The sequence below is a fragment of the Mixophyes fleayi genome, chromosome 8 (assembly GCF_038048845.1).
Source record: "Mixophyes fleayi isolate aMixFle1 chromosome 8, aMixFle1.hap1, whole genome shotgun sequence".
Classification (NCBI taxonomy): domain Eukaryota; kingdom Metazoa; phylum Chordata; class Amphibia; order Anura; family Limnodynastidae; genus Mixophyes; species Mixophyes fleayi.
In genome coordinates, this window is record NC_134409.1 from 102553332 (window position 1) to 102569203 (window position 15872).

At 42.6% G+C, this 15872-nt stretch overlaps 1 protein-coding gene across 3 annotated transcripts in view; it reads left to right on the plus strand.

The window, feature by feature from the left end:
- The first annotated feature begins 100 nt into the window (after positions 1-100).
- The window catches only part of CENPP (centromere protein P), a 249054-nt gene continuing 233282 nt past the window's right edge, over positions 101-15872 (plus strand). The window contains exons 1-4 of one of the 3 annotated variants that reach the window (XM_075183026.1): positions 101-543; positions 10433-10581; positions 12552-12706; positions 14832-14920. In XM_075183026.1, coding sequence (XP_075039127.1) covers positions 10445-10581; positions 12552-12706; positions 14832-14920 — 381 coding nt within the window. In that variant the 5' untranslated portion in view covers positions 101-543; positions 10433-10444. The other 2 variants (XM_075183025.1, XM_075183027.1) reach the window with 2 other exon arrangements.

The window sequence follows — 15872 nt, forward strand, 5'->3', positions numbered from 1 at the left end:
GCAACTACAACTCCCAGCATGCTTTGGCATCCTTTCCAGCTGTAGTTAGCAATGCATGCCGGGGCTTGTAGTTCCGCCCCAGCTGGAGAGATATGGCTTGAATTAGCTGGCGCAGATGTTGTATTAATATCACAGTGAACACGGCAATGATTACACAAACATTGCATTTTATTATCACACCACATAAATCTGCTAGGGCCATAACATTATATTCTGGTGCAGGCTGTACTTCCTGAGCGACTCGAAGGAGACGCTGATAGTTACCCACACTGGACCGAACTATTCGTCCACGGCTGGCAGGGGTGGACAAACATCTTATGTCAGATTTTCCCCTACAGTATTGTCAGTATTTTATATTGGCATTTAACAAATTGGCATTTGTTTCTGTGTAACTACCGGGACACTCGGAAGAATGTTCCAGCGTCCCGGGAACTGTCCATACGAGGAGGAGACGTTGTCTCTCTCTCCCTCGCCGGGCATTGGGCAGCCGCCTGGCGGTGTTAAACACGCGCGCTGATTTTGAACTGGTGAAAGAAACCTCAGGTGAGCGGTGCTGGCACGGGCAATGGAGGGAGGCGGGCGGGGATGTGCTGGCTGGGTGAGCAGTGCTGGCATCCAGGTGACTATAACCGGGTACGCATGGGAGGGACCAACCATGCGGAGACTTGTGGCGTGGAACAACATGGAGGCGCTTAGGTATAGGTTGTCTCATGTGGGCGTGGTTTTGCACAGACAAATATATAAAAAATATTTCAAAGAGCTGTTCTCAAATATAGTACAGGAGTATTTATATAATACAGAGGGCATACTAGTGACAGGTATTCAATGCAGAGGGTGTACTAGTGACAGGTATACAATACATAATGCATACTAGTGACAGGTATACCATGCAGAGTTCATACTAGTGACAGGTATACAATACAGAATGCATACTGGTGACATGTATACAATACATAATGCATACTAGTGACAGGTATACAATGCAGAGGGCATCGTAGTGACAGGTATACAATGCAGATGGCATCGTAGTGGCAGGTGTACAATACAGAGGACATACTAGTGAAAGGTGTACAATATAGAGGGCATACTAGTGACAGGCGTTCAATACAGAAGGCATACTAGTGGCAGATATACAGTGAAAAGGGCATGCTAGTGGCAGCTTTCCTGATTTTGGCGGGACAGTCTAAATTTGAGGGCTCTGCAGGTGGGAATGTTGGCAGGTATCGTCCAGTCAGTACTGCTTTGCATAGCCGTAATGAACAGGTGCTGCGCACATGTTATAGGTACATGCTGCAGTGTTTGGAGTGGAAGGGAGGTTTCTAACCGGTAGCCTAGTGCTTCATTGCACTAGGCAGCCCTCTGGGGCAGTTAACATGAACCCGTTATGACGTGAACATGTCCCCTTTCTGATGTCACCATGCTATGTGGCCGGATGCCAGGTACTCAAATGTTGGGAGGCATGGTAATACAATACATAGGGCATACTAGTGATATGTATGCAATACAGAGGGCTTACTAGTGGCTGGTATACATTGCAGAGGACATGTTAGTGATAGGTATGCAATACAGAGGGCATAATAGTGACAGGTATACAATACAAAAATATGTTCAATAACTATACATTAGATTTAAGTAAAGGTATCCTTTTTATGGAAAAGCTAATTTTCCCAAAGTAATCTCCCTTGCCTTTGAGGCTTCTGAATGTAATTATGTGTATTTATTCTCTTGATCTGTTTCCAGACATATGTAGCAAATTTAATACCAAAATTCCAGTGTCTCGCAGATGTGATGAAAAGTTTAACATAGCTGAAAGGGGCTTGGCTTATTTTCACCACATCCTGTTTTGCGCAACACAATGTGTCCACTTTTTTCTCTTACCAAATATGATAACCTTTTACAGCAAGAATTCTAGTGATTGATATGCCATACAGACAGCATTCAAGAAACTACTGTACAATACGAAGAGCATTGTGTTAGTGACCAATAAATAAAGTGACCTGTGATGGCTTTATAATGCAGACACCCAAATCTTTTCTGACTTTACAAAACAGACCCCAAATCTATGGTGGCCATAGAATGCAGAGACCCAGATCCCTGGTACAATGCAGACCTCCAAATTTGTAGTCTCTCTACAGTGCATACCACTACAGTTCCGGTTGTTCTGCAATGCAGACAATTCAGATTTCTGGTGGCTATAGAATGCAGCCACTCCAAATTTCTGGTGGCTATACAATGTAGCCCTTCCAAACCTTTGATGGCTATATAATCGAGACCCCCCACATTTTTGGTGGCTATGCAATTCAGACTCCTCAAAACTCGGGTGGCTATATAAATGCAGACCCCCCGAAATGTTGGGTGTCCTCTTTGGCACAGTCCGTTTCTATGCTGGCACAGCTTATCAACTGCTAAGTAGAAGTTACTGCTCCTCCTCAGCAGTCTCCGGTGAGGCGGTTATTCCTGTAGCTTCTGAGGGTTCAGGGAGTCCTACAGGCCCTCCCATCTTCGTCCCAGGTTATTCAGGCTGAGTCTGCATGGTCATTCTCACTTGGAAACCATTTGGACCATCTTATCAGGTTTTTAGACTCTCTTTGGCACTTGGCGCCTAGGGTTTTTCTCACTCTCTGTTGTTTTCAGAATCTGAGGGTTCATCTGAAGAAAAAGGCGAGTTAGTGGAGGATTCAGATTCCACACACTTGGGTGACTGGGATGACAATGCTAAAAGCCAGGGTATTCAGGATTTGGTTATGGCAGTGCGACAGAGTGGAGGAAGCTCGTTGGGAGCACTTACCCAGAGTGGATACTTCAGTTGCCTGGTTAGCCCAGCATACTACCTTGCTGGTGCCAAGCTCAGCGGTCCATCAGGACCCGATGGACCGCAAGTTAGAGGGATTTCTTAAGAACATCTTCCTTGCGGCTGGTACATCTTTTAAACCCTTGTTCTCATTCGCATACGTGTCCAGAGCTATGGAGTCTTGGGCTGGCCAATTGACAGTGGGCCTGCAGGATTCTGAGCTCCTTCCTTTGGCTCTTCATCTTAAGGAGACTTCGGGTTACCTTTATGAGGCTGCTCAGTATGCGGCTTCCATTTCCTCTTCTCTATCCTCATCTGCAATGGCGGCTAGAAGGAAGCTTTAGGCTTCGCTACTGGGATGCTGATGGGAAATCCAAGAAATCTTTAGAGACCTTTTTCCAGCCTGGTCCTTTTTGGGCCCAAATTAGATAACATGATCAGTCAGTCAACTGGAGGTAAGAGTACCTTTCTGCCGGTGAACTCTAATAAGCCTAGGATTGCTAGGTTTGGTTCCATTTGGCAGTGCTTTTGTGGAAGCACAGGCCCGAGGGGTCAGTCTTTCACTAGAGGTAGAACATTTGCAGCAAGGGGGCAGTCTCAGAGAGGTAGAGTTTCCTTCTTCAAGAGACATCCCAGTTCCAAGGTCTGAGACAAGTCTCCTGCATAATGGGACTCCCCCCCTCTCCTCGCGGCTGCAGGGGTGGGGGATCACCTACAGTTGTTCAAGGATCACTGGGCAGCGTCCACCAGGGACGTTTGAATATTGGGAATAATATCCAGAGGCTATATTATAGACAACATGGAACCCGTTCCTCAGAGATTCTTCCAAGCTCCATTGTCTCGCAATTTGAGCAAGAGACGTGCGATGCTCCAGTCGGTCGCTTCTCTTTTGACTGCTGGGGTCATTTGCTGAGTCCCGGATGCTCAAAAATGCAAGGGATTTTATTAAAATCTGTTTTTGGTGCCCAAGCAGGATGTATCATTTTGACCTATCTTGAACCTCAAGAGCCTCAAATTACATCTTCAGGTGGACAGGTTTACGATGGAATCAGTCCACTCTGTGATTCAGGGGTTGGAATCCAACAAGTTCCTCGTGTTCATAGACATCCGGGACGCTTACCTTTACGTTCCCATTTGGGAGGGACATCAGTCCCTTCTTCACTTCACCGTAGGCAACTTCCACTTTTAGATTCGGGCTCTTCCCTTTGGTCTTTCCACTGCTCCCAGAGTCTTCACGAAGATTATGTCAGTAATGGCGGCAGGTCTGCGTGCCCAGGGGGTGAACATAGTTCCATACCTGGACGATTTACTCATCAAGGCCTTTTTGGGCCCTCTTTTGTCCCAGCATCAGTCTCTGACTCTTTGTTTCCTAGAAGAGCAGGGGTGGATAATCAATTCTCCGAAATCTCAGTAGGAACCCTCCCAGAAGATGATGTTCTTGAGACTTCTGATAGACATCTCTCTCCAGTAATTTTACTAACCAGAGCAGAAGATTCACTTGGTCCGGCTACTCCTGGATTATCCGCGGCCTTTCATGCGATATGGCATGCGGGTTTTAGAATTAATGGTGTCAGCGTTCGAGATCCTTCTGAGACAGTGGTCAGGATTTTCTCTTCATCTAGAGACCTAGTCCATTCAACTCACCGAAAGGGCCTGTCTTGCGCTGGCATGGTGGCTTTCACAGGAGCATGTGATGACAGGCAGGTTCTTTGCTCCATGGGCTTGGATCATAGTAATGACAAATGCCAGCCTGGGGGGCGGTGGTTCTCCATCTTCGTCTTCAGGGTCTATGGACTGATCAACACTCTCGAATTTATGAGCAATGTTGTTAGCCCTTCAGGGAGCACAAGCTTTCCTTCAGGGAAAGCTGTTTTGGCTCCAATCAGACAATGCCGCGAAGGTGGCATATGTAAACCGTCAGGGAGGAACAAAAAGCTAAGGAGCAATGCAGGTGGTGGAACAGATTCTGGCTTGGGCAGAAGTGTGTGTTCCAGCAATATCCGCAATTTTCATTCCTGGGAAGCAGATTACCTCAGCAGCCACGCAATCCTTCCGGTAGAGTGGTCCTCGGTACCCTCAGGTTTTCCAACAACTCAACAGATGGGATCTTCCGGATCTGGATCTCATGGCGTCCAGACACAGCCATCAAGTGCCAAGATTTTGCGCAAGAACCGGAGATCCTCTGGCGGTGAATGTGATGTCCATGCAGTGGGAGTTTCGATTAGGATAACTCCGCCAATTCCTATGATTTCTGAGGATTCTACAGCTAGTAAGGTTGGGAGGTTTTCCGGTTGGTTCGCCAACATCTTGTTCATGGCCAAAGGACCGGGTTAGACTCTTCCCCTCAGACCTGATCTTCTCAATTAGGGACCCTTCCAGCACCCGAACTTATCTTGGTTGGCTTTAATGATGTCGCTGTTGAAGCTAGCCTTTGGAGATCTAGGAGTTTCTCTTCTAGGGTAGTGTAAACACTCATGAAGGTTTGGAAGCCGGTTTTGGCCAAGATCTATCACAGGGCGTGGAAGATTTATGTACAGTGGTGTGAGAGAAGGCATCATAACCCTGCATCTTTCAGTTTAGCTCGGTTCTGGCTTTTCTTCAGGATGGGTTGGAGATGGGCCTTAGGCTGAGTTCTCTGAAGGTTCAGGTCTCGGTGCTCCTACCTTTTTTCAACGCTGTTTGGCTTGCCTTCCCGATGTTCGTACTTTTATTCAGCAAGTGCTGCATGTTCAGCCTCCTCACATTCCTCCTCTGGCCCCCGTGGGACCTGAATTTAGTCCTTGACGTCCTCCAGCAACATCCATCCAAACCACTGGAATCCGTTGATTTACGTTTTTTGACATGGAAGGTTGTGTTTTTGTTGGCCATTGCTTCTGCTTGACGGGTGTCGGAGCTAGTGACTTTGTCCTGTAGGGTTCCTTATCTGGTGTTCCATAAAGATAGGGCGGTTCTCAGAACTGTGCCTACCTTTTCGCCAAAGGTAGTTTCTGGTTTTCATATTAACCAGGAGATAGTGGTTCTGGTTTTTCGGGAAGGTATTTCTCCCTCCGTGCCTTGAAGGTTTAGTTGGTTAGGACTTCTTCTTGTGGGAGGACCGGCTCTCTTTGTACTTTAAGTTTCTCATAAGAGAGGGTAGCCAGTTACCAAGCACACCATTTCTCGTTGGATCTGATCCATGATTAAGCATACCTACGTGAGTAGGAATCAAGCTGTGCCTCAGGTTCTCATGGCGCACTCTACCCGGGCAGTGGGGGCCTCTTGGGCTGCTCGCCATGGGGCTTCTGCAGATCAACTGTGTAGGGCAGTGCCCTGGTCTTCTGTCCATACCTTTACATGTTTTTACCAGTTCAACATTTTTGCGTCTTCAGACACCAGTTTTAGCTGCAGTGTTTTGCGGGCTGGTAGACCAGAGCATTCCCTTCCCTAGGGGCAACTTTAGAAGGTCCCCGTGGTAGCTGTGTCCCCCAGAGTGGATGAAGAAAAAAAGAAGATTTTTGCAGCTACGTTAAATCACTTTCTCTGATTCCATCTGGGGGACACTGAGTTCCCTCCCTTGTGCTGTTCTACGGTTTAGTTTGTATTGTTGTACCCTTTCCTTGGGACTGTAGTATTACTGAGGTCTATGAGATTGTAGAGGGGATGAGTAACAACTAAACTTGCTGCTGCTTATCTATTTAAGTGCCAACTCCATGCACCCTCATACAACCCCATGGTAGCAGTGTCCCCCAGATGGAGTCGGAGAAAGAAATTTTATTTAAGTACAAACATTTTCTTTTCTGGCGGTTATACCATGTAAACCCCCAGATATACAATGTAGACCTCCCAATTTTCTGTTGGCTGTACTTTGAGGCCTACTAATCTCTGGTGTCAATACATTGCAGGCCCCCTAAATCTCTGATGGCTATGTAAGGCCAGCCCCACCTCCCTAAATCTCTGTTGGATGTACAATATAGACCATCCCAAATCTCTGTTGTCTGTACAATATAGATTCCCCAAATCTTGATACACAATGCAGTCCATCGCAGTTTTGGTGGCTATACAATGAGATCTACTAATCTTTGGTGTCATTACAGTGTAGGCCCCCTCCAGAAGTCAAGTGGCAATAAAATCAAGACCCCAGATCTCGAGGCAAAACAATGTAATACCACTTTCATACTGCCGCCCCTGCAATAACCCGGGTTTTTGAAGCCGGGTTTTTGCAGGGGCTCGGAGCGTCCCAGCTCAGAAACACCATTCATACTGCACCTTGGACCCGGGAATTTCCCGGATTGACCCCATTCATACTGCACAAGTCTGTGCCCTGGCAATTTGTGGGAGTCATCACCAGAGCACTTTTCATTGGCTGAAAGCTGGAATATGAAAAAAAAAAAAAATGTCTCTCTCTCTGTCTCTCTCTCTCTCATATGCAACTATGCCAAAAACCGGGTTGCACCATTCATAGTGCAGGCAACCCGGGTCCAACCCGGGAATTACCCCTCGATAAATCCCGGGTTTTTAGTCCCGGGATTTTTCACTTGTACCATTCATACTGCACCAAGACCCGGGTTGTTTCAGCTCCACCCAGGAAAAACCCGGGATTTTTGTGCAGTAGGAATGGGGTATAATTTTGAAAAAGTATTAGAGAAACGTACGTTGGTGTACAAAAGCGTTATGAGACACTAGATTAGAGCAATGAGGGAAGAGGGGGATAAATCATTCCACTGTGCAAACATGCTTGATAGTAAATAATACTACACACTACAGCTCAAATGAAATATAGACTGGGAGCTGCGAGCAGAAAGCCGGGTTAATATGACCGTAATAAAGGTAATATCTATAACGAGTGGTGGAGACCGAAGCTTTACTTTATGAAGAAAGTTTTATTAGATCACTTTTAAACACTACTTGCAGTACCTTTCTTTGCTTAAAGGAATTTATACATAAGTTCCACTGATTGCTGCAATTTTGCTTTATTGAACTTCTGCATGAACCAGCAACAAACAATAACAAATGAATAACCGTAATAAAAAAAACTATATTTATCTCATGTAATTGCAAACAGCTAAGGGACATAGTAGCTACCTTCTCAAAGGAGCTCTGCAGCTCCCGGAATTCGTGAGTCTCCCGGAAATTCCGGGAGAGTTGGCAAGTATTGATGAGTTGCAGAATATTTAAATAAGGAAAATGAATTGAAAGCGTGGTGCATTCTTCCCAGATGTCCTGATTTAGGTGGGGCATTTCAGCTATTTGGCTAGTCGGCACATTTGTACCAGCCCCCAGGAAGTTTGTCCCTGCCACTGGTGCAAACATCAATTCAAAGGTGTTTTTATTGGAGGGGGGTTGAGGGTGCCCTGCACTTCTGAAGCATTAGGGACACCCATGGAAGACATGACATGCCCTCATGTTGTCTAGCCACTCCTCCACTGCCTTAATCCACCAGAGTGATGGGGTCACACCCCTTTGCCCTGATTCCCAAGAGGCCAATGGTGGGAGTTATGTAGGTGGCTGAGCAAATACTGAAAGTACAGGCTTTGTTTTTATGTGCTTGTTAAGACTGCATGTGATTGTGCTGTGAATATGTGCTTTGCAGAGTGAAAGCTAGGTAGGTGTGTTTGTACACTGGTTAAGGAAAATGAATAGAAATATGGTCTAATTTTTACATTTTAACAAATTTCTGGTGTTGCACTCCCCATATAACAAAATACACACCTCTCCAGAATGAAAGATCTAGACTACAGTGTGTTAGGAACTCCCAAGTCAGTACAGTGAAACTCTGGAACTACTCTGAAGGCCAGGTGTTCGCTGGAGCCCCTAGTGGTGGGGACAGACTGGGCTGCGGGCCGACCGAGGGTCGAGTAACGTATACTGACTTAAAGGAGTTCCCAGAAGTGGAGTGATTGGTGGACTGTAGTAAGAAGAATCCTAGGTCAAAAGGTCACAGGCACAGAAGCAATATCCAGGTGCAAGCGAAGGGTCAAACTCACAGGCAGAGAAGCAAAATCCGAATTCCAGGCAAAAGGTCAAGGTCAGAAGAGAAGGGTCACAGGTCCAATAACAAGCAGGGGTCAAAACACGGGTAGTCAAATCCAAGGTAGCAGGAACCAAAATGGATAGCACAAGCAGGCAGCAGGACTGAGGACAGAACGTTATAACCAGCAATGAGGCAGCAGGCCTCATTGCCCTAAATACTGAAGCAGACCAATGAGAGCCTAGCTCTCTAATTGCCCACAAGCTGTTCCAATTAGCCTTCAGGCTTGCCCCGCTGTTGCGCACGCGCCCGGCTGCTCTGTAATGCCGGGACGCGGCGCTGGACAAGAGAGCTTCTTACCGTTGCCATGGCAACGTCTGACGAGCCCCCGGAAGTGACGTCCCGGTCGCCATAGCGACAGCCGGGACGTAGACAGGGGAGTCGCGGCGGCTGGGCACCGCCGCGGCTCGTAACACAGTGGTCCTAATTCTAAGGATGGATATCCGGCTCTGCTCACTTCCTGGTACTGGGTATGGTACCCAGGCATTACGGATTTTCCTGGGCACTTTTCTGGGGTGCAAAGAAAAATCAATGATGATAGAACGCCGCTGGGTGCTTTCTGGAGGGATTACCCAGCACATCGCCGGGAATTGAATTCCCCCCTCTAAGTCTATGCATACAACTGTATATATTATTGCCACATTTGTCATTTACAAAGCACACCCAATGCTCCCCTCCAAACGTCTTGGTCTTGCAGGACTGTGCTTCCGTGGCCCACACAGTGCACTTCAACGTGTGCACCTACTCTCCAGACACACCCCTGCAAGAGTACACCACCCTTATCAATCTAATAAGCAGTTTAGTTTTACTCCTGCTGATCGGTTTAGCCTCATTTATGGCTGACGTTAATCATGAGAGTGGGAACATGCACATGTTGTGTGTGACGGTTTTTATGACATTGCTCATGCTGAGCCTAGAAATACACTTCTCCACCAAAGTGCAATATGGAGGTGCAGAATGAATCTGGTCAGAAGTGTCTGTGCAAGTTTCTCATCCTCTGCAAATGCAGGAATCTTGATTTGTAAATATATACACACTGGAGGATGTTCATTTGTTTGCGATGTGCTGCAGAATATTGCAGCTCCGCACATTTCCAGGTGCTACAGTACCAGCACATGATACATTTCTTGCTGCTTTATGGGGTGCAAGGAGAAATCCACATGTTACATCATCACAGAGTGCCTTCACCACTCCGCGGCTAATTTCATTCCCCCTATTGAATGCTTTCTGTGGTTCCAAATAATCCAATAACGGATCCTATTTTAAAAATGTATTTATTTTAATCGATAGTGGTTCATCAGATGAAGAAGAAACTTCATGAAAGTAAAAGTGTCCCATTTTAGCTAAAGCGCTGTTAGAGTTTTTAGTGACTAAGGGGGAAAAAAAGCTACGTCCCTTGAGCCATGTATTGGATGGCTGTTGGTTATTCAATTTTTAGAGAAAATGATACACTTTTGTGGTGCCCTTTCTTCCCATTTACATATATGAATGCTTCAGCTATAGTAAACGGTAAGCTTTTATGCATAAAGCATGTTGTGCTAGCATAACAGTTTCTTTAACCAATGAATATTATTGTTTTTTGCATAGAATTAATCCTTACTAAATGGCTAATTCTTTTTCTCTTGTGTTATAAGCTTGCGGTGAAGATGCAGAAAAATATAATCGAGAGATGTGAAGATGCAATTTCATCTCTGAAACAGGAAATTATGGAACTGAGAGAACAGTACAAGGAGAACAAGAGAGAGATTGCTTTCCTGTCCAGTGCCAACGTCAAAAATTCCTTGTTAGTATTGATGCTATGTTGTTCAGCAAAATTAATAGGTGATAAAAGCAAGTGTAATTATGAGCTCCATCGCAGTCTCTGGTGTAATTGCCTTTGCCTGTGACAATAGACTGATGTCCTGAAGAGTAGTTCGGGGAAGTTTGTGAAGGTGTTTTGTTTTACTGCACCAAAAGATTGCAAACCATTTCCTTCTTCAGATGGGATTTATAGTTATGAATGCCCATAGCGTTTAGTGTTTTAGTGCAGCTAACCACAACTATTAGTACATATAAATCATTAGTAGGCTACAAGAACTTTCTCAATTCCAGTAAAACTCCAGCTCCTCAAATACTGGTGTGTAATACTATTCCTACAAAGTGACAAGCTGCGAGTTGTGTTTTCTGCTTTTCCTACATGTTGTTTCTAGGGTTCTCTGTGGCAGAAACAAAGCTGTATAAAATACATGAAGTGATTCCAGCTGAAAAGCACTGAGAACTACTTTCTTGGGCAACCCTTTGTCACCTAGAAGTCTTCACCAGAAAAAAGACTGTTTTGTAATCTACTTTGTTTTCTAACACCCACAATCCGCATATATTTCAGTATCAGCAAGGCATAGCAGCAGAGCTGCCAGTAGTAAGAAATTAGGAGAGTTTGCAATAATAATTTAATATAGCATAGCTACCGACATTTTTAATCTGGACATATTAGGCCATGCCCTGATCCGTCAAAATCACACCTTGATTGTCACATACTAAAACCCAATTCCTTGCTGTAATTGGGACTGTATTATACATTTATCTCGAGTGTATGGAACTTTGTTTTCTACATAAAGTTTTTTCCCCCATAGTTTAGACAACCATACCTAAAATATACTAAAACACACTAGAAAATGCTTAGTCTTCTCCAGTCAGCTTTAGCCACATCCCTTTTGTGTTTTCAGCGCTCTTCATAGTGCCTGCGGTAGGAGGCATTCAGTAATATATCTGGATATGACAGTCACTGAGCACTTGCAGTTATCCGCTTTTTGGCTTTCAGTTTTTTCTGAACTTTGTGGATACCAAGGTACCTGTCCCAGAGACTAAGAAATCATTAAATATATTGTTCAAAAAAACTACATGAATTATCCATTTGCTACCTAGATAACTACATGAAGAGTTTATAATGATTGGCCAAGAGAGAAAAAAAAGCTGAACTATTTTTTATTTTTGCAATAACTGTTTATTGAGGAAAATTATTCAAACTATACAAATCGTGTGGGTTGTAAAGGAAACCCTGCTTTAAGCATGACCTTTTATTCAGACATAGGCACTTGGATGGTCTCCAGCTCCCTCACTTCGAGACTTATTATGGTGCCATCATGCTTGGCAGCATACTTGATTAGACAATGGCGAGAGTGGACAAGCAGTGGGTGGCAATAGAAGAGTGGTCTTTTAAAAATCATTCTAATGTTATTCCTTAGCTTGTGAGTTTGCAAATATTCAGCATCCCATCATAAAACTTACTGTAGTTTGCAGGACCAAACTTCTGAACTATTTTTTAGGTGCGTTGATCTATGTAGTTGGCACTTGTATTCAAGCTGGAGTTGGAGGTGTTTGCACATGCCCAGGCACCATTCATTTTTGATGCTTATAGAAAGACTCCATTCATTTAAATTAATGAATCCTGCTCAGCCGCTGAAAAGCAAATATTCTTGGAACTTCATTGCATATAAATGCACGGATGTTACATACCTCTTTATGAAACAAGGTTCATACATCCAAATTGTTAAAACATTTAGTTTGAAACAATAGGCTTTAATCTTATTGTTAATAGTATGTTGATTGTAAGCTCTTTGAGCAACGTACTTAGTCCTATTGTCTCATGTTTGTGTACATGTTATTATGTAATGAATACTTTACACGTATTCTTTACTCTGTGCATGCTGAATATGTTGGTGCTTTATAAATACATAATAATAAAGAGAAGTTATGATTCTCTATTTTCCCTTATAGAGTGTCGATTCATGGGGAAAGTAGTTCCGATGATGGTACAAAAATGATGAAGAATATGAAGACAAAACTTGTACACTTTGAAATGGAAATCCAGCTTTTTAAAACAATCACTGGGATTGAGTTTACAAGGTACTTGAAGAAAACAGAGAACAAAAGTAAGTAGTAATCCTATATAAGATCATGGTTTATAAATCTACTAGCCATTCTTTTGGGTAACCCCTGCTATTTAGGCACAACCGTCAATGTAGACAGTCTGTAGAAGTCCCCCAGGACACTTCCATCTTTACCTGTGTACCAGGTTACAGCTGTACAGATGAGAACTGTCAGCAAGGCTGTACAGAATATTCAAACTTCAGGCTCTGGTATGTACTGTACACTGTAATTGATTGGACAGGAGCCGCTGCTACCATAAACAGTGCACTTCCCATCCTAGTGGCTTGAATAGCTAGGATAGGATTAGTGAACAATACTCCTCTTCTTTGCACCTCTACAAGGCGTAAATAACCCAAATGCTCATAATGATGGGGCTGGCTAAAAAGCAGGATTTGCTTTAAAGCTGCCTTTCCCTTTAAACACTTGTTTTACCCTTAACACTATTCACTTTGCAGTAGACATGTAATCATTTTTAAAGCCAAAGTTGGATGTCTTCCAGGTGATTCATCTCAAAAATGTATAAATTAACCTCACACTGCCCATGGATAATATAGTAATATTATAGTACTCGCCTCCGACTGCATTGAAAGCTGGTGCCTATCTTCCCACACCTTGCTGTGGGAAGATAGCACAGCAGGGTCACTTTCATCTAAATTCCTATAGCTTTTATACACAGCTTAGGGAGTAGTCAGACATGTACCTAGGGGCAGAACAACAAATTGTAGTTCAAGCTTTATCTTGCTAAATTAAATAGAGGTGCAAGGAGACCACAGGTGGTGAGTATTGTCATTGTACTGTGACATTATACAATGAAATCCTTTGCTAGTCTGAATAACCACATTATTGCATTAGTTAATTTTGAAATTTTCATATAGAACTTTCACAGTTGACTTTGGTAAGCACAGAATTATGACTGTGATTTTCTTGTGCCTTTGCAATACATTGTTTTGAAAGAAAGTATTATTTTTATTTATTAGTGCTTGAAATAAAGTGCTTTCTTTAATCAATGTTCGTTATTTTATTATATTTGAATTAAGAAGTTTTGTCATCTTTCATTCTGCGTTTCTTTAAATTAATATTCTTATCTGATCATTGATTCATTCTTGCATAATACCAGCTTATAAAATATATAGAAACAAACCTAAACTACAGAGGACACGTTGACACACAAATAGTACTAAGTATTGACATTATGTTTTTAAGACAAAATGAATTCATAGCCTAGGCGGTAATAAACACTCGCTGCACACTGCACAAATTCAGGCTCCCGGAATGTTTGTAATAACGGCTGGTTCCATGCTAGATGATCTCAATATTGATGTCTGATAACATCAGTCACATGGGGTCACACAAGCATGTATACCCAACACTATTATACCTATACACACACTATATATATATATATATATATATATATATATATATATATATATATAATATGGGAGAATGTGCCCCTGCTGTAAATCATAAGTATTAAGTCATGGGGCAGTGCAGTGACTAAATAAATCTTAACAACCTGTAACATTAACAATACAGTATATTGTTTCTTGTAATAAATGTTATTTTAAGAAGGATCAGTTATTTTACACACAGATATCAAAGTGGCACATAGAACCTCATTAACAGTGACTGACACATTGTCAGAGGCCATCCCTACCACCTCTTCTTACCTTCCTTGGGAGCTACCTGTTTGACTGAATAATAATTCCCAGCCTCTGCACTCCTACTATAGCTGCGGTGTTACTGGAGCCTCAGGATGCGGCCTACAGGAAGATGTGATAACACAACTTACTGTTTCTCTGTATCCCTGGGTTCAGGATTTGGTGCGGCCATAAATAAAGCACAGTGGAATGTCTTCAGTGGATCATTGGCAAATTCACCATCTCCAGTGTATAGTGTATATAGTCGCACTGTGGTATCATAATGTGGGATAGGTCCATGTTATGTCTCATTAATGCAATCGCTTTTTATTTTCATTAGCTATTCTTAATTCCAGCTCTGTAGATTTTTAAAACTTATTGTATTAGCTAACATAAGGTTTGCATGGATGTAACTTAAAAGTATATTAACTAATATATATGCTGGACAAACTGTGATTTTTGTAATGACACCTGTGTTTTCCTACAGCTGTAAAGCAGGTCCTATATAGCCACAAGCTGGAGGGTCAATGCCAGTTGTTTTCATTTGAGATGGAGTTTAAAACATTGGAATCTCAGGTATCTTGAAAGTTTGCTACACAATCTCATTTTGAATAGAAATATGTGAAATTCTTCTTTTATTTATAAAGTGTCACCATATTGTGCTGTACAATGGGAATGTAAAACAATCATTAGTTATGGTACATGAAATAACATGAGACAAAAGTAGTGAGGGCCCTGCTCTCAAGAGCTTACAATCATACTTTAAGCACAGGTTGAACAAGAGCGATGTAGAGAACTAACCTCGTTCCTGGGACTATAATCTGCCTGATAACTAGTCTGCACACAACCACACGTTCATCAGCATTGTATGTCTGTTTGGTTATGCATAGACAAACCAATGCAGTGTTTATTTGGTGTAATAAATAATATTTTTGAATAAACCAACTCAAGAAATATTCAAAATGACCACCAGATGGCAGCAGTTTATTATGTTAACCTTTATAAGGAAATGTTTTCTTTTTTTTTCTGACAGATATACATTACATAGATAATACATTATATTATGAAAAATATACAATACTTAATTATATCAATAATATTATGAAAGCACAGACGAATAGTTTAATATTCAAATGATGTCACACAATTAAACATTTTTTTTTTTTTTAAAAAAGCAGACAATATATTTAATGAGTGCTAAAAATAAATGAAAATCTTGAATAATGTGCAACTAGCATATTGATAAAACACCCCTTACAAAGTTGTACTGTGCTATAACTATTGGCTCAGCTGACCCAGTGAGAGCGTTATACCCATAAATTCAATCTGAAAATCCCTCTTATTGTTATGCTGTCCTGAAACCCAACCACTTCCTGATTCATGATTATTAGATGGGTCATTTTTAACTTAAATCCATGACCTATTGTTGCACCACCCTTGCTACCGATGCATAGTTTTGTTTGCATGAATAAAAAAAAAACGGGGGCAAGTTTTAAAATATGAGTCTTTGGAAGATGAAGAGATCTTT